Genomic DNA, 19,254 nt, shown 5'->3' with positions numbered 1-19,254 from the left:
GGACATTGCTCTTTGCTTTGTGTGAGCCTCAAATTTCCAACTGATCACAAATGGACAGTGTGTCCCAATCCAGGATCTGTAGTGGTAATCAACAGAAGGCATATTGAATGATCTTAAGAGCATTGTGTTGTTTGCTGGATGCTCCTTACTGTGTGCATGTAGGAACTGTGTGAACTGCATCTCCTTTTCCTGTGGAAGTAGCTTTTTGTTGTGTTGCTGTCATGTGGTGTTGGTTTATGCTCTTTGCATGGCTTTGCAAGTAAGCTGAATGTGTGCTGATACACAAGTACCAGTATTGCAAGTATTGTTTTACCATCTGATTTAAACCAAGCGCCCTGTATAGGAAATGCACAATTGGATTTCAAAACCTGACAGGGTCCTGTCACAAATTCAGATACTTAAAATGTACATTCACTACTGGGCAGCACATGTAAGAGATTGAATCTAGTTGTGACCCCCAGCTTTTCCCTGGGCTTTACAGCATGTATCGGTAATTGATTGGACTCCAGGATCAATAATATAAGCCAAATGCTCATCTGTGACAATATCAGGCAGATTGAGGGACGTTGTCAGTGTTCATCCGATGCTTAGAATCCCCTGTAGTGTTTGTGTTCCCCACTTTGTGTCAAGTACCCATCCTGTCATCCTTCAGGCTTGTGGACAGTACAGTGTTGGCATCCCGTGTGTGTGTGTGCGTGTGAGCGAGAGAGAGAGAGAGAGAAAACCGTGTAATTACCAACGCCTGCGCTTCCTAAAGGTCGCTGGGTGCCTGAGGTGACACAGAGGGCAAGGCACAGCGATCGATCACTCGCTGCCCCATGGACACGCGGCTCTTCTACACTCATCTGTCACTGTCTGTCATCTCACACACACGCACACACACACATACACATAGAAAAACACAAATACGTGTAGAGCATTCACACAGACCTTACCACTAATCTGTCTTTATCTTGTCACTGTGCTCCTTCCCTGTCATTGTGTCTGATCATAAAGCCATCAGGTTGCTCTAAGCTGGAAACATTTAGAGGAGCAAGAGATTTCCACTCCAGCCTTCAGAGTTATGATTCAGTCAGTAAAACTCTTGTGCATGGTTCATAACCTTCAGCGCTCAGGTAGCTGCATGTCAGTAGAAAACAAGCACTCTCCTGCCGCAGCCAAGTTCCTGGTCCGGCAGCGAGCTTGGTGCTGTGGTTTGGTCTCGTCAGTGGGTTTCTACTCCCATCTACTGGTCATTGTAGGAAGTCAGCCTTGTTTTGTTCAGATTTCTGGAGGTAATACATTTATTCATCTAATAAGAAGCATGATACTATAAAAAAGTAATGCTGTTGACATAAGTTACTCCTTGCTAATATAAACATGTAAGACTGATATTTGCTTATATCACCTAACTGTGAAGGTGCTCATCAGCATAAAGGTCGTGTATTTGTTCAAGTAGACGTGATATATCCTCAAAATCAAATACTAAGGACCATAACCACTCACCACACCCAGCTTGCCACCTTCTTGTATCCGCAAGGTTAATGGAATTTAGTCATTAATGGAACCATTCAGAGCTGTGACGATTAGCAACTATTGTGACAATCCAGAATAAAACTCTGGTTTGATTTTCTGTTTAATTTCACCTTCTGTGGTAGCAGACTGAATATCTTTGGTTTTGAACTGCTGGTTGGATAAATGATGACATTTGAAAAAGTCATCTTTAGATATAGGAAATTGTGATTTTTCACCATTTTCCCACAGACCAATTGACTAATTGACAGATTCATTGATAATGAAGTTAGTTGTTTGTATCACTTCTAGTACGATGATGAACACTTGCATGTCAGCATCATCACAGTGAGCCTCAAAATCATGTAACCTTAGCTCAGAGTTCTTGTTTTAGCAGTGTCAGTGGAAATCAGTGGATAAGTAAGACATTTAGTTCAATATTTGTCATTAGCTGCACCTCTAAAAGTTTAAACAAATCCTTACTAATGCAGTATCACATTGTAATCAAAGAGATAAAATAAAAATCCTAAACCTTTCTTCAACAGTAACAGAATACATTAAATGCAATAATATTCATTATGCCATACTCCTTGCATCAGTCTGCAGGCGGCGTCAGCAACTTAGCCAAGTCATCAGCATTCACGTTTGTCGTTATTTGACAAAACAAAGTCAGTGTGAGCAGAGATGGGAACTTCTCGAACAGTTGGTCTGTGCAGACTCTCATCTGTATGCGTGTGTGTGGTCTGTGTGTTTGATCCCGCGGTTTTGTTACATTGTGGCGTTTGTGTGTGCGCGATCAGTACTAGCCCACCTCTATGAATAGCTGCCACCTTTCGCCTCCCCCCTCTCCTCCCTCACCCCGACCCTTCCCTTCCGCAGAGGAAGCCTGCTACCCATTCAGGCGCAGAGATCAAGAGCCTAGGGGCGTGGCCAGGGCCCCGGCCACTGGCCAATGAGGTCGGAGAGAGGCAGCCTAAGTCCCTCCCCCTCGGCCTGTACTGCCTATACAGGGGCCTTGTGATTGGTGGCTACAGCAGCAGCATAAAGAGGCTCCTCCCACAGCCTCTACGGAGGGTAAGGCACTCCCTCCCTCCTCCGCTCCACTTCCTCCCACCCTCCTCCCTTCCTCTGTCATCTCTGAGTTCTTTTCGAGAGGAAAAGAAAAGAGCCCTCATTGAGATTGGGTTCATTCATGACTTTCTCCCTCATCTCCTCCCTCTGCCTGCTTCCCTCCGTCCCTGTTCGTTGCCTGCCCGATATCGTGTCCATGCGTGTGTGTGTGTGTGTGCAGGTTGCCGGTTCAGTTGCCCCACCCCCTCCCCATGCTGCCTTGCTCAGTGGTTCTGTGGCTGTTGGCTGTGTTGTTTCATGGTTAGTGGTTTGATGCTGTCAGTCAGGGAATGAGCAGTGATGTATTGTTGTTGTTGTTAACTGACACGTGTGTTTCCTTTTGAATTAAGCCTAATTTCAGTTTCTCTCACTCTCTCTCTTTCTCTCTCCCATTGCTTGTAGGACTCCTACACAATGCCGCTCACCTCCATCCAGTGCTGGCACGTCCATTGCGAAGAATGCTGGCTCAGGACTCTGGTACGCACAAACTCACATACTTGTCCACACACACACACTCCTTTGTGCTGCAGGGCAGCTCCTTATGACATGCAGTTATCGCAGCCTCATTTCATAGTCAGTGAGTTTCTCTCTGTAGCAGTGCCCCATAGGGAGGAACTAAAATGGAATGTTCCCCAAATGACCTGTTCTTTTACCACACACACACACAAAATCGAGGCAATGCAAACACTTCCAGTTCTCAGTGGGGGGAAAAGCTTAGATGGAATGGTCCCCAAAAGGCTTGTTAAAATGTTGGAATAAAGTGGTCAACTCGAACTTCCAATGAGTTCTGCTTAGTGCCGGAGGTCTGTACGCGTGCGCGCACACACACACACACACACACACACACACACACAGTGGTTTTTGTTGGTTATTAGTTAGTCTAATATATTCAGTAGTGTGTAATTAGCTGAGGCCAAAGTGGTAAATGTAGCACAGTGTTTCTGCTGCTGGGAGGATAAACAGTGTCCTCACTGGTTCTCTTTTAATTCCTCCTCCTCAAAGAAAACAGTGAAGGAAGCTTCGTTGTTTTCTTTTTCCTCTCTCATCCCACTGTCTTCTGTCTTTCCTACTCTCAAGTCTCATTGTTCCTTCACCTCAGTGGGTCTGTCTATTAAACATCAGTTGCCAGTTGTGACGCACATTAGCAATTACTAACAAGCAGTTCCCCACCATAAATTCCCTTTGATATTGTATTTAGTATAATTACAGGACCTAACACGGGGAGAGAGAGGGGGAATGGCAAAAAAATGATGACCAAAGGTTTGTGCACATTACTGTGCTGTATTCACAGAAGTTCTCATATACATATGTGCATTATTCAACTAAAAGTATTTTTTACTAACTGCATAAGCGAGGCTGAAATGAATTTCTGTTCATATTCAGGTGTAATTAGGTATTTAAATGTGCTGATGATTGTGTGGACCGCTATGATCTCACTACTGACTCACAAAGAACTTCACCTGAGAAGAAACAGTCGTCAAATTTTTTTTTTTTAATATAAGCTCTAAGAAAATGTTCTTGACTGAGCCCCATTGTTTCCATCTGCTATGTACCTGAGTACTGTGTGTGTGCAGGCGCACACGCAGCCGTCATTGGTCTAATGTATGTGGTATTAAACCCATAGCCTGGAGACAGCTATAAAATTGCGAGGGCCAAGCTGATCAAAGTAAATGCCTGGAATCTAGTTAACGTCAGCTCAGCCCCTTACCACTTTAATGAGCGAGGCAGCTGGAGCGCAGCGTGACGGGCACACACCCACACACTCTTACCGACCACACTAAACAGGAGTGCACTGCTTTGACAGGCGTGCAAACAAACAGGAAGAAGGCTCCTTCACACAGTGTGTGAGATGTACAGATTTAGTTCTCGTGTATCTTGGAGCGTCACAGAGTCAGATCAGAGATGCTTCTCATATGTTACAAATGAGTCTCTTAAAAAGAATATAGGATTAGACCTCACCGGTCAGACGTTTGTGGTGTTTTCAGTCCAACTGAAAGGGAAAGCAGACTGGTCCTGGGTTCATGCTGACATATATGTATTAGTAAAAGTTAGGACATTTGAAATGAGGAAAACTTGATAGAACATTCCAGACTGAGACTGAGGAAAAGTTTCTTCCTTTTTCTATAAGCATCCTTAAGCGTGTAAACCTGTATACGTTCCACAGAAACAGGCTGGGTTACAAACCTTAGCACCTTTTCAGGGACCAACTAATGTGTGTCTGTCATTTAATAGACTGTTCATTAAAGTTTAGTATTTAAAAAGAAGTCAGAAAAGATAGTGTCTGCCCCTGAGCTGATTATCACCATTGCCCACAGTGCTGCTGCAGAATCCAGTGCACATCAGTTTTAAAACCACTCCTGACTTCTCAACACATCCTCCCTGGTCCACCCACTTTAATCTCTTATTTTGCCTCACACACTTTTCTTTCTTCCTTCTTCTCTTTGGAGTTATGAGTATTTTGGAGCCACAGGTCTTCTTCGCAGGACGGTGTGAGAGTCCTGCCCTACCTCAGTCAGAGTGTGTGTGTTTGCTCTACGGCCTACCTTAGTCTATGCACCCACTCCAAAAGAGTTTATTCAGTGGCTTACGGGAAAAGAAGCCCATAAATCTTAAGGTTGTGGAAGGTGCAGGTGCTCCAGTTGTGAGATTCTGTTGTACCTGTGTTAGATGTCACACAGTGTGTGTTTTACACACCTTCTGCACACATTACAGCGGACTGATGAAGCTCTCCAAATAACAAGGAGATGCTTTTGTGATGGTGGGTTTTGTAGCTCAAACATATCAGTTTTCAGGGTGGTATAACATGTAGACATTACATGTTGGTAAGGGAAGCTTCTTGCGAAACCTCCTCATCGTAAAATGGAATGACATAAAAGTAATTCCCACAGCTTCCTCTTTTCTCTAACTCCACATGTTCCACTATGCTTTATTTATTTCCATAATCTATTGTGACTTGTATATTTGTTCATACATCTGTGGCCAATGCAAAAACAGCACAGCGAAAACCGTTGATGAGAACTTGCCTGCAGCCAGCGGTCACCAACGCAAGAAAGGTGGAGGACGGTGGTAGAGACCACCCAGTCTGATTGTTTTTACACCGTCAGCCCTGTGTTGCATATTATCACCTGCTGCTTTACTGCAGATGGCACACTATCAAAGGAGTGAGGAGGAGGGCAGGAGGGAGGCCTGTGGGAGGTGGATTAACATTTACACATGGGGAGGAGGAAGTAGTAGTTTTATAACAAATTTTTGCTCACCTGTCAAGAATTGGTAAACTGTCAAAACAATAATCTTTAGTCAGAGTGGATGCTTTTGTAGCTAACTATCATCCCTCCCTTCACCACAGGGGAACAAGAAGCTGTGCCCGCAGTGCAACACCATCACCTCACCTGGAGACCTGAGGCGTGTCTACTTGTAAAGAGCACACACAGCCCCTACCCACGCCTCACCTCTTCGTCCTGCCAAACCATTCCTCCTCTTGTCTTGGATTTCATCACCCCCCCCGTCGATCATCATTTGTTTTCCCCCTTTTGCGGTTGGCAGCTCCAGACTCTTGGTGAGCGTGCAGAGACGAGACAGCAGTCCCCGAGACTCCACTGATTCTTCAAGGAGGTTAAAACTGGATGAACCTGAATGACTGAGCAGCACTCACTGACTTTCTGGCTGGCCACAAAAAATAAATAAATAAAAATTAAAAATCACAGAGACTTGCAATCCCACTGGTCGACAGGCTTGTTTTCCTCTGCCTCACTGACATGACTTCCTGTACATGTAACACTGAAGGACTTTTTGTCAGGGGAGACCTCCAACACCCAGCTAAGCCCTGCTGAGACCTGTTCGCTTCATGCAGCTGGAGCTGAAAGGAACTTTTTAACACAGAATATTAAGACTTTTTCCCCTTTAGCTCTTCTTTGACATCATAGTGGTGCTGGACAACAGGCTCTACCGTGAAGTCTCTACAGAAAGCTTCTTGTTACTTTGTCCCCTAATCCGGAGAGAAAACTCTTATCCTACATGACCCTGTTGCTTATGAGAATTTTACAAAAGGGCCTGCCCACTAAAACTGAGCTTTCAACCAAACTGAGAAAAACCTCACAACCTTGAAAAGGAGTGACACTCCTCCTTGTTCCTCTTCTTTCACCACCTCTTCTTCTCGCGAGCCCCTCTCTCCTCTTCTTCCCTCTTTTGTGGTGTTCTAGTGAAGTAAACCAAAATTTCTTCCCCTCCAAGATGCAGTGCAAGCACATGTAATATAGTTCTATGTATGTTTACAATGTTGGGTGTAAATGACATAGAGTTCACACACATACACACACATGCACATGCACACACACACACATGCAAACACATAAATGCAAACACAAGCGCACATCTTACCATCAGCAGACACACACAGAAGTATATAATATCAAAGTCCTGTTTTTAGTTGGAAGGGTTTGGGAACGATGTTTGGGGGAAAAAATGGCTGAATAATAGAAGCCTTCTGTATTTTTAAAAAAAGATCATTTGAAGATCCATTGAAGTTTTATTTCACTGTACAGGAATAAAAATTTAAGTAATAATTAATACTCAAGACTAGATGGTCAAGATTTAGGTGGTGTAATTTTTCTGCAGAGTACCCTGAAAAAAAAATCAAGGAAAGATCTTTTTTTTTTTCTTTTTAGTTTTATTGAATTGTGCAGAACGATGAAACTGCCCTTTAGTTACTACACTGTCCAACTGAGCCTCTTCTTTTAACCTCAGTTTCTGCTTCCTCTCATTTGGGGTGACATCATGCTCACATCATAGTCTAGAAACATTTGGTTTGACCCCTACATGTCTCAAAAAGAAGCTTTTCCCATTGTTCCATCATATGCTATGCTGCAAAAAGGTCCCGAAATGGCAGGGAAGTCTCTGCAAGGAAGGGATTGCCGAGGCTGAACTGGCAACCTCCAGAACCCGCAGCATCTCCCGCCCCCTTCCCCTTATGGCGGCAGCAGCAGCAGCAGCAACCAAGGTGGTGGTGTGCTTTGTGTTTGTAAAACTATGTATTCTGTGACGTCTGTATTGTTGTAAGAAATGCTGAAAAAAAGAAAAAATAAAACTTCTCAAATACCGTGAGTGGTCTTGTTATCACACAAAGGGACTTTATTTAGACTACCAGTCAAAAGTTTGGACACACCTTCTCCTTCAGTGTTTTTTCTTTATTTTTACTACTTTTTACATTGTAGATACATACTGAAGACATCAAATATATGAAACAGGATGTATGGAATTATGTAGCAAAGAAAAAAAGTTAAATAACTCTAAATATGTTTTATATTTTAGATTACTCGAAGTAGCCACTATTTGCTTTGTTGACAGTGCTGCAAACCCTTGGCCTTCTCTTGATGAGCTTCATGATGTTGTCACCTGAAATGGTTTTCACTTCGCAGGTGTGCCTTGTCAGGGTTAATTTGTGGAATATCTTGCCTTCTTAATGAGGTTGGGACCATCAGTTGTGTTGTGCAGAATTCAGGTTGGTACACAGCTGACAGCTCTATGTGACAACTGTTAGAATTCATAATATGGCAAGAACCAATCAGCTAAGTAAAGAGAGACAACAGTCCATCATTATTTTAAGAACTGAAGACCAGTCAGTCCACAAAATTGCAAAAACCATCAATGCCATGAAGAAACTGGCTCACATGACGACCGCCCCAGGAAAGGAAGACCAAGAGTCACCTCTGCAGCTGAGGATAAGTTCATCCGAGTCACCAGCCTCAGATATCGCAAGTTAACAGCACCTCAGATTAGAGCCCAGAAAAATGCCACCCAGAGTTCTAACAGCAGACACATCTCTACATCAACTGTTCAAAGGAGACTGCGCGAATCAGGCCTTTATGGTCAAATAGCTGCTAAGAAACCACTGCAAAGGAAATGCAACAAACAGAAGAGATGTGTTTGGGGAAAGAAACACAAGGAATGAACATTAGACCAGTGGAAATCTGTGCTTTGGTCTGATGAGTCCAAATTTGAGGTCTTTGGTTCCACCCGCCGTGTCTTTGTGCAACGCAGAAAAGGTGAACGGATGCTCTCTACATGCGTGGTTCCCACCGTGAAGCATGGAGGAGGAGGCGTGATGGTGTGGGGGTGCTTTGCTGGTGACACTGTAGGGGATTTATTCAAAATTGAAGGCACACTGAACCAACATGGCTACCACAGCATCCCGCAGCGACATGCCTTCCCATCCGGGTGCGTTTAGTTGGACCATCATTTGATTTTCAACAGGACAATGACCCCAAACACACCTCCAGGCTGTGTCAGGACCATTTGACCAAGAAAGAGAGTGATGGAGTGCTGCGCCAGATGACCAGATGACCTGGCCTCCACGGTCACCTGACCTAAACCCAATCGAGATGGTTTGGGATGAGATGCCAACAAGTGCTCAACATCTCTGGGAACTCCTTCAAAACTGTTGGAAAACCATTTCAGGTGAGTACCTCATGAAGCTCACTGCGAGAAGAAAAGAGTGTGCAAAGCAGTAATGAAAGCAAAGGGTGACTATTTTGAAGAATCTAAAATATAAAACATGTTTTGAGTAATTTCACACTCTTTTGTTTACTACATAATTCCATATGTGTTCATTCATAGCTTTGATGCCTTCAGTGAGAATCTGCAATGTAAATAGTCATGAAAATGAAGAACCCTTAAATGAGAAGGTGTGTCCAAACATTTGACTGGTAGTGTACATCTGAGTTTAACTGCTTCCCTCTGCTGTGATTGAGTGTATGCCCACAGTTACACACTCACCTTTTCACAGATAAGATAAACAGAGTAAAGGTGGAACTAATTTTAATCCCTTTGTACATTGTTGGGTATCTTGGTAAGTTACCAGCAGGTGTTACCTATAATAATCCATCATAATGTATTTGTTTATAAGTTATAAGATTAATCTGAGTCTGCAAAGTAACTAGTAACTTTAACTGTCCAGTTAAATGGAGTTTAGTAAAAAGTAAAATTTATTTCCCCATAAAATAGTCAGTAAATTTAAGTACCTCATTTTGTACTTAAGCATAATACTTGGGAAAACGCACTTCATTACATTTCAACATTTGATTGTGGTGATTTCATTCAGTGAAAATTTTGAGGGAAATTTGCAAATCTCACTGAAGGCGGGTCGTGTGCTGTTAGCTAGTCTTGTGACGCAGTCTTGTCAAAATCTACTCTAAATATCTTTTATAACTCCTACATAAATTCTTTTTATTATAGTTTATTTTTGACTTACGTAAATGTAAAGCACATTCTCAGATAATGTTTAAGTTATGTTTAATTAAAATACCACAAACTAAGAGACAAGCGTTCAATTCAAAGACAAGCGTACAAGTACGTTTCCTGGTCATTAACTTGACGAGGTGTTGGTGACAGCATACATGATAGATGTACACAGCGTGGTCGTATGGCAAGTCCCCTAACAGATGAATCCAGCTATGCTGCATAAAATGAGTATTGTGGTACATAGCAACAACAATGTAACATTACACTGTGTTCACATTTGAATCAGTACATTTGAAGGCCTTTGGAGATATTTGTTCTCACCAGTGTTCAGGCCAGGCTGGCTGAGAGGCAAACTCATGGAAGATGCTGCCTGGCAAAAGCCTGTTTTCTTCCATAAGGTGAAATAACCACATATATGTGTGTTAGATCATTGTCAGAGTGAGTCATTAAGACAAGTGTTGTCAGATGCTAATAAAGTTTTATTGCCATGGAGGGAACTTAACCAGGTGGGGGGTGAGGGGGGAGCATCTTGTGCCTAAAAATCAAATGTTTTGTGATCCATTTTGGACCACAAGGTGGCATGCTGGGTACATAAAAGTGGCCCACAGCTCATAACACGGCTAAGTTCTACTGTCAGCTGATGTAGGGTTATTAAGGTGATTTATATTGCTTTGGGCTGGTCCCATATCCCTGGTTATAACGCAGATCCAGAATACAGCATCGCCATCTAGAGGATCGTGTTTTGGGGGGCACAGCTGCTGTGAATAATTTTTTTTAATTTTCAGTTCTGTTTTGTTACTATAACCATCTTGACATTATTATCTGTCCACTTTCTCTCTTGGTTCCTCCTGCTCCCCGTTTCTCTTCATCCGCCTCTCTTCTTCTTTGCACTGACAATCACACAAACAAGTTTTATTCAGATAGAAAATGACATATTTTTAGAGTACTAATGATGTAAATAAATGTAAGCAGACTTTGGGGAGAATCCACATTTGTTTATTCTAATTGCATATTGGGTTTCTGTTTGCAGTGCTGTCAGGTAACATTAGAACCTTACCCTCACCTGAGCTAAGAAAAAAGAATCATTATCCTTCTATAGAAAAACAACAGCGTCTCTTTCGGATCATATATTTAAATTGGAAAAGTGCTGTAGCATAGGCAAGGTTTTGTCTGGCTCGAAATTCATGCAGCATCTTAAACTGAACAAAACAGAAGGAGGAGTAACGGGATGTGACATAATCAGCATCAACTCAAGTGACGTTATCTTCACCTGTCTCTCCTGCTCATATGGATTGTTAGTATTATATTTAAATTTAAATGTCCTCACGTACCCCTAAAACAGCCTAACATTGTCTATGCTCAGGGAAAAGGAGTGTGTGTGTGTGTGTGTGTGTGTTTTTAGGTCCGCCTACATACTCAAACTGAAATTATTAAACAGTGTTAAAACCAGTCCTGCCAAACATCAGTGCTCATTTAGCAGCCACCAGTATCATTAATTGGCAACAGTTTTTGGTACTCGAATTGAATCCTTTAACATAAGCAGTATTTGCCTTTTCTTACTCAGACCAAGATGAGGCCTTATTAAACACCAGCCCATCTCAGCAAGCGCTCCTGTAAGTGCTGTCAGATGCTAATAAATTTGCAGTGAATGTAGTCAAGCACAGCAGGAGATAAGCTTTGTAGAATATTGTGGAGTTGTGTCGAGTTGAGTGTCTCAAAGAGGGAGTGAGAGAGTGTATATTTAAATATAGAGCAAATAATACCTTGTTGGCTATGTACCCAAGTAAATGAAAATGTCTGTGAGTGCTGAACTTCTGCTGAAGTTCTGTCTAAAATGTTGCTTTGGGATTTATGAGCTATACTGCAGCCAGCCACCAGAGGGCCATCAAGATCTCAAGATGTTCATCTTCACTTTTTGTCACTTTTGTCATGTATTTCTCAGGAGTTAAAACATTTAACATTACATTTTGCCTCACAACAGTAGCAGGTATTAATGGATACTGTCCACATGCTATTTTATTTTCCAAAATCTGTCATTATAGGCCGTAAGTAAGCAGCATGTCAAACCTACCACAACCTCCACCCAGGACACACTTTGTTGATTTTTACCCAGCGTCACCTGACTTCCTAAAGCCTTTCTGCCACAAAGTTTTCTGGTGGAAAAAATTTGCCTCTGTGACTCCCAGTGGTGCAATAAAAGATGACGCTGGTAGATTTTCAACAGGACCGTGTCACTTTTCTACAAACAAAATCCTGTGGCACCTGAATATTTTAAAACATATCACGATCACTTTAAATAAATACATTCAACAGCATTTAACAGCATTTAATAGACTAATGTTCAGTTTCAATTTTCTTTCACCCAAAATATAGAACATATAGAACAGACATCTGATTTGCACATATGTGTGTCAGTATGTGTGTGCGTGCAAGTCAATTCCATGGAAATGTCTTTTGGAGGTCAGACAGTGTGTGTCCTGCTGTGGAGGTATACATTCTGCAGCTGATCAATATGGCGGTTCTCCTCTTGCCCAGCCTTCCTATCTGAGCCTCCTACAGATTCCCATGCATACAATACGTTCACAATCCTTGGATCTATACATAAACTGTGCATAAATACACACTCACGAGTGTACATACACACAGTTTGATACAAACTGCATATTGATTTAAAAACTGACTTAACTCTGGGAAAATGAACAAAATAATATTGGCCAGTTCAACTAGATGATGTGTGTGTGTGTGTGTGTGTGTGTGTGTGTGTGTGTGTTTAGCTCCCGGTTGGGTGCCAGCAGTTCTAGGAAATCTATCCAAGAAGCGCCTGCAGAAAGAGGTATAAAATTGAAGCGGTTGACAGAAGAACCCCCTTAAGGCTGCTTCACAGTCATTAGGGCCATTTAGCTCATCAGCTAGCTCCACCCAAACCACGAACTGAGTTCCCAGGGTTTTTGTGTCCTTTTCACATTCAACTGCTGTACGAGTGAGTTAATCAAAAAAATAACATTACAAATGTATGGAAAATGTGGAGAAGGGAATTGTTCAACAAATTGCAGTGGAATGAAACAGAAATGTCCCCTGTGAAACAGCGTTTGCCACTACCAAATAAACTGGGTGTTGGGTCCCATTCAAAACATGAACGCCCTTAACTACAATTGATGGACTCATCCCAAACAAAATGGAGGAGAAAAAAACATCTACTGAACTGGTGGTACAAATACTCAGGTATTGCTCATAAGTACAGTGTTCGGGCATTTGTACCTTCCTTATTTACTTATATACTTGTTACTTTATACTTTTACCTGACTCTGACTGCTTTTACTCCACTTTATTTATTTGGCAACTACTTGACTTTACATTTTACATTCAGTTTATAGCATGTGCTACCATTGCATAGTATATAGTATCAATTCCAGTTCAACTAGTTACAACATTACATAATGTGTACATGCATCAGTAATGACATTTCACAAACATGATGTGTGTATATACCAATCTGAAAGGGGCTTTTGCAAGACTGATCTTTTGAATACTTAATATCATACTTTTACTGAGGAACATTTTTAATCAAAAGATTTTTACTTGTAACATTTTTAAATCATAATGCTGGTACTTTTGCTTAAATAAGGAATCTGAATACCTAATGCACCACTGCGGTAAACACAGGACAGGCTGGCTTTTTTCAATCACAGATGTATATCCTTTTTATTTGACTCATACGATATTGTTTCATTTACCAACTAATTGTAGCCTCAGTAATAACTTGCCCTGGTCCTCCTGCAGTGACACTATATTTCCACTGGGTGGCTGTGTTTGATAGCAAACATTCTGTCATCTTGCGTTGCAGGACTTTGTGGAAACTCTTTAACACAAACTAAAAGAAGACTTTAATATTTTCCAGTCGTTTTTTTGTTGTTTTTTTAATACTTAATCTTGAACAGCATGGTGGCACAAGTGCTGGATTACCACAGGGACAATTCAAGATTGGATCTTCCCATCTGCTAATTTGTCGGGAAACAGGTGCAGCAGGTGCAGGTGTAGGGTAAGGCACTAAAATTTAAAACACCATGCAGAAAAATCTAGGGACACATATGGGCCATAAGCCACAGAACATATTTATCTAACCAGGCACGACACTGAGTATTTGAAGCTATATCACAGTGACAAATAGTGAGAACATGCTAAACATAAATGAAACAGGAACATGGATAGAACGTTTGCCTTAATTAAGGTGGGAATACTAGAATCCAACATGTGAAAGAAGATGTCGAGCGAGGTCATCTCATCTGTTTCATCTCCTCCTTCTGTCCCCCTCACCACTCCTCCTTTCATCTTGGCAAGCCCCCCAGGGGAGAACACTGGCCCTCTGTGTGTGTGTGTGTGCGTGTGTGTTGTTTGGGATAGATGGGTGGGGGGGGTCTTGGGGTCTTGCCACAGGATCCCCATATCATGAAAGGGGGAGATGACAACATGAGATAATGGTGAAAAGGAGTAACAGGGGAGTATGGAGCTTGTGTGTGTGTGTGTGTGTGTGTGTGTGTGTGTGTGTGTGTGTGCGTGCGCAAGCCTAAGTGATGTGGGGTTCTTTCCCTCTCCAAACCTCGAGAAACACACTGCTGAAAGAATGGTGGTCGTATGGTCATATGTAGTCCTGACCAACTCAGAACGTGGTCTGAACAATAGGATCTCAAATGTGTCCTCAGTGAGTTTGGCATGCGTTCACAGCTGTACTTACAGCAGTCCACGAGTGATCAGATCACTCAGGGTGGATGTTAATACCAGGTCTGACAAATGGCTTGGTCCCAGGGGGGAAATTTTTTTGGCCAACAAAAACAAAAAAACAAAATCTTGATTGACCTGAGGCTGTGAAATTTCCAATTCATGTCTCAAAATAAGGAATACACTGCAACTTTTTAAAGCATTTTGATTTTTTTATTATAACAGCAGCTCATCATAAATAGCACAATTCAAGCTGAAGACAAAGAATATATCAGATGGATAACATACATAACAACATCACTGTGTGAGCATATCTATGAATCCATACAGGCAACAAGTTTTAACTTGTTAGATGAGCATACAGAGGGTAATACATTATTTCGATATTAGTATGTTAATATAATGTAGTCATCCTGTCAGAAACATGTTGCACTTCTCTAAATGCACAGGTGTTCAAAGGCACAACTGCTGATGGTACTCTTTATTGGCACCATTACTTGATACCTGCATTTGATGTGGTGCATGCAAAGCAAAACTCACATCCTGCTCTTGTGTAAAATGAAAGAAGCACAACATGACCTGCACTCATTGGCTGGTCTGAGCTAGTATCCACATCTTAATCCCTAACCCTGTCATTTGAAGAGAAGACAAACTGTTGACATATTAGGAGGGGCATCAGATACAAACATGTCACCTTATTGTTGGTCAGCTGGATTCCACGCTCATCCAAAGCTCCATAGGGGAGTTACTGTGAGGCAGTTTTGTTTCATGAGCTTTAAGATTTCAGTATTTACAGTAGAAATGATGTCTGCCTAACCTAAAAGCATGACTAGGGGCCAAGCTTTCTTATATATTCTATATATTTCATGAGAGCATAAAAAGAAGATGAAGATGACAAAAACACTTACAAATGAAAACCCTTGCTGACTCCTAAAGTAAAGAAATACATTTTAGTACAGGTAGCATAAATATTTTCATATCATTCTATGTAGTATAAACATTTGTAATCTGCCTGAACTTTATTTTACTGTCTCTCATATTCTGCAGTGTAGACATTTGTCACTTTAAAGTTGACCAAAAGTATTACACAGTAGTTAACAACAAGCCTGTTTGCATACCTAACTAATCTTTCCGAAGCCCTACTGTAAGGTAATGATGAAAATGGTTTTGTTTGCCTGCCTCTTTCTGTAATCCTCAAAAAAGCTCAAGTAAAGATCAACAAACACACGACACACACACTTCTGTTCACATCGAAGGAAGGGTTCCTAGTTGTAGTCCTATTTGAATATTTGCCACAAAGGATATGTGAGGTACTTCTCTAAACACTAAAAATATGAGATATAATATAATACAAGATAAATTCCATCATGGTTGGACTGTGTTTAGCCTTGATTCTATTAGAGCTACCAGGTGTGAGTTTATCTCATCCACGGGAAGTTGGAATTAGCAGATAATAAATCTAAAATATACAAATTCTGTTCTTGGTGCTCATTTTGCAAATATGCAGAACTACATTTACTCATAATAAAATAAACAGAGTCAGGACTACTCAAATATGAAACAAGTCCAAACAGGGCTGGAGTCCAAGTCATGACACAGTTAAAGAATAAATAAAACTGTGACCATTCTAAATAGTTCACACTATTGTCTAACTGTAACCCTCAGGAGAAACTCTAATTGAGTGACTTTGTTTTGCATACATTTACAAGCTCTGCATGCCTAAAATGAAAGCACACTATGGTCCAGTTATTTTACTGTGCTACCCTAAACATTAGAGTAATATAATCTTTTTAAAGAAATACATAAATGAACTTTTTCTTGTACTTTTTTATTATCAAGGGCTATATATCCCATACAGTACATCCCAAAAACACATAACTCAATAACTCAAAGGACAACACAAGTCAAAATGCAGATGGCATTCTGAAAATAACTTAGAAATATAAAAATAAAAAATAATGCAACTGTGTTTGTGCATGACGGTCTGTCATATGAAAGAACTGACATGTGACCTGACAGATCTTTGACAACCGAACTCCAATCAGCCATAAAAGCAACCAATGACACTGGGCAAAGAGTCCGAGATAGCTGAAAAAAAATAAACTGACTTCGAAAAGTGGAACTAATTGTTTGGAAAAAAAAATCTGATCTGTGACCTGATATTCGTCCTTTTGTAGAAGGAGGATGTTGCAAACTTTGGTCCAGGACATCCTTCAGTGTACCGTTGATGTCTGAACGCTCTATTCAACTCATGATGGACAGGCGTTTACAATAAAGAGCCCCCTCCTAGCTCACTGTTGATTAAGCTTTGGTTATCAGATGGTAACACTTGTAAGTGACAGCTTCTAATCCACATCATAATCCCACAGTCAAGGTGTCAGTTTATCAAAGGGGAAGAGTCTAGCATGGCTGTTATTGTTGTTAAGATTCTAACAAGCAAATGGGTAAACTTCACATTCATGCTCAAGCAAACAGTGAAACAATGCATGGTTAGCGGAGGCTTAGCACAGATGGGGATTGTAGTCCTGCTGTATGAGCATTTGTACACCTGCATGCGCACACACCCACTGACACACAGAGGCCCTTTGATTGTTTCAAGGGCATCACAGAAGCCTTCATAGTGGATCGTTAAAAATACGAGAATTGGAGAGAATTTGCATAATGACCCATTAGTGTTCTAAAGGTCAGACACACACACACACATTTTTATAAGTCATGTAATCACAATGCAGTGTTTGTGCAGGCTGACTGCTGTTTGCTCTCTGTGAAGCAGAGAGGTAACTGATGGGTTTGTGTACGTGCTCGTTGTTAAAGTGTACAGAGCAACTGAAGGCAGCGTACTTTTTGGATCAAAATGTAATTTGATTGATATTTCAGGAAAATTAACAGCTGGATGTTGGTGATGCTATACATAAATCATGTTAATGTTCGTGTCAAATGTTCTCTGGGACCTTTTTTCTTTGATCTTTTTGTCAGTTTATCAGAACAAAGGTGCTGTGACAGCTTTGTTTACTGTGTCTGGTCGCGAATGCAGCCTGTGTTGTAGGAGGATCCTGCAGGTAAATCTCATCTTAACTAAAGAAGCAACATAACCATTTACATTTACATTCACACATTCGTGAATTATACTTGTTATTTAGCCTTCTTTAGCCTGCCTCTGTTGATATAAATGTGGTTTACAAAATAATAGAAACACTCGCCAGTAAACATAATTCAAAAGTGCCACAAACTAGGAAAGTACAAAGTTTGGCAATTTTTATTTTGAATTTAATGTCAGCAACATGTTTCAAACAAGCTGGGACATTTCCAGTAAAATACTGGGAAAGATGTGCACTGCTCAGAAAACACCTGTTAGGAGCATTCATGACTTCCATACCCATCATGACTATCAGGAACACTTTGTAAAACTACTGCCTGTTGTCAGCAAAGCAACTTTTGTGGGAATTGAGAAAACAACGTTTTGTCGCAAGAAGCAAACACGTGCACAGGATGCACAGGAAAAACATTCCATTGGATTTGAACTCATCTTTTTCTTTTTTTTTAACAAAGGTTGCATCATATTGTTAGTTTTCAGATCTGCTCCCATTTTATATGTACAGTATAACATGGACACAAACCTAATGTGTTTAATTACAGCAAGGACAAATAAAAAGTCAACAAATGAAAGAGATGGAAAATAAGTACAAGAAAGAGTGTGTGCTTGTGTGTGTGTGTGTTTGTGTGGTGAGGAGGTGTTGTTCCCAGAGAGGGGGAGTGGAATGAGGGATGAATGAGAAGGTCAGAGGAGAGCCGTCTGTCTGTATGCGTTGTGTAGCTGAATAGATGAGAGCCAGTGTGGCCTCAGGCTCTACCTGACAGGCTGGCTCACTGCCTACCTGCACATCATTCTTTGGCTACTCACCTGTTCAAATACATTGCAGAACAGGGGGTGGGGGTGGGGGGGTAGGCTGGTTTTCAGACTTACAGCTCACCAATACTGTGTTGATCGAATTTGTTCCACGCTCTCACCCTCGTGTGAATGCTCGCACTGGATGTCTTTGTGCTTGTGTGTGATTCTCATTCAGTCAAAAGCTTATTTTTCTGCTTTTTATGGCCCGTTTATATCAATCTATTACAACATTGATTAACATGTGGTCAGTTCATACAGTTCAATAATTGTAGGTTGATTTATAACCAGGAAAGAATAAAAGAAGAATGACCAATGGATGAGACAAGCAACAAAATAAGTGTTTGCTTTGTCTACATTAACCTGACTAGCAGACGGAACAGTAGCAGAGATGAGCAGTTTCAGCAGAGGAGGAGTGGATATGGCCTCCATTTTTCTGAATAAATTGATCCTGTTAACAAGTTATTGTCTGTGCAGCCAAAGCCTGACACAGCTTATTGCTCTGTGCCACAGAGCTCCATTGTTGTCCACAAACTATTAAAAACTCATTAATGAAACCTATTGTTGCAGTTGGTGACATGTTCTTTTATTACCAAGAACAAAGGCACTATAGTTCATTTTCAGTTAAGGTAAATAAAGTACGCAGTCCTTCTGCCTTAAATGCTCACTAGTGCTCACTAGATGGGTATTAATCCACACCTAAAAATAGTCCCTACTAAATTCACTATCTTCATGCTGAGTCTGATACTGCTGGGTGAATGTTGTCTGATACTGCACGAGTACTGAGCAGTGAACTTGCAAATAATGAGTACAAA

At 41.2% G+C, this 19,254-nt stretch overlaps 1 protein-coding gene across 8 annotated transcripts in view; it reads left to right on the top strand.

Annotated features, from left to right (window-relative positions):
- rnf220a (ring finger protein 220a) overlaps window positions 1-7,697 on the top strand; it is a 159,347-nt gene extending 151,650 nt beyond the window's left edge. For 4 of the 8 annotated variants that reach the window (XM_046409043.1, XM_046409047.1, XM_046409045.1 and 1 more), the window contains exons 13-15: window positions 2,371-2,565; window positions 3,004-3,078; window positions 5,948-7,697. In XM_046409043.1, coding sequence (XP_046264999.1) covers window positions 2,371-2,565; window positions 3,004-3,078; window positions 5,948-6,019 — 342 coding nt within the window. In that variant the 3' untranslated portion in view covers window positions 6,020-7,697. Of the gene's footprint in view, window positions 1-2,370; window positions 2,566-2,782; window positions 2,891-3,003; window positions 3,079-5,947 lie in introns of those variants that run through there. The other 4 variants (XM_046409050.1, XM_046409049.1, XM_046409048.1 and 1 more) reach the window with 2 other exon arrangements.
- Window positions 7,698-19,254: the final 11,557 nt, after the last annotated feature.

This window comes from Scatophagus argus, chromosome 13 (genome assembly GCF_020382885.2).
Source record: "Scatophagus argus isolate fScaArg1 chromosome 13, fScaArg1.pri, whole genome shotgun sequence".
In the NCBI taxonomy this organism is placed as follows: domain Eukaryota; kingdom Metazoa; phylum Chordata; class Actinopteri; family Scatophagidae; genus Scatophagus; species Scatophagus argus.
This window is presented reverse-complemented; position numbering and strand designations above follow the sequence as displayed.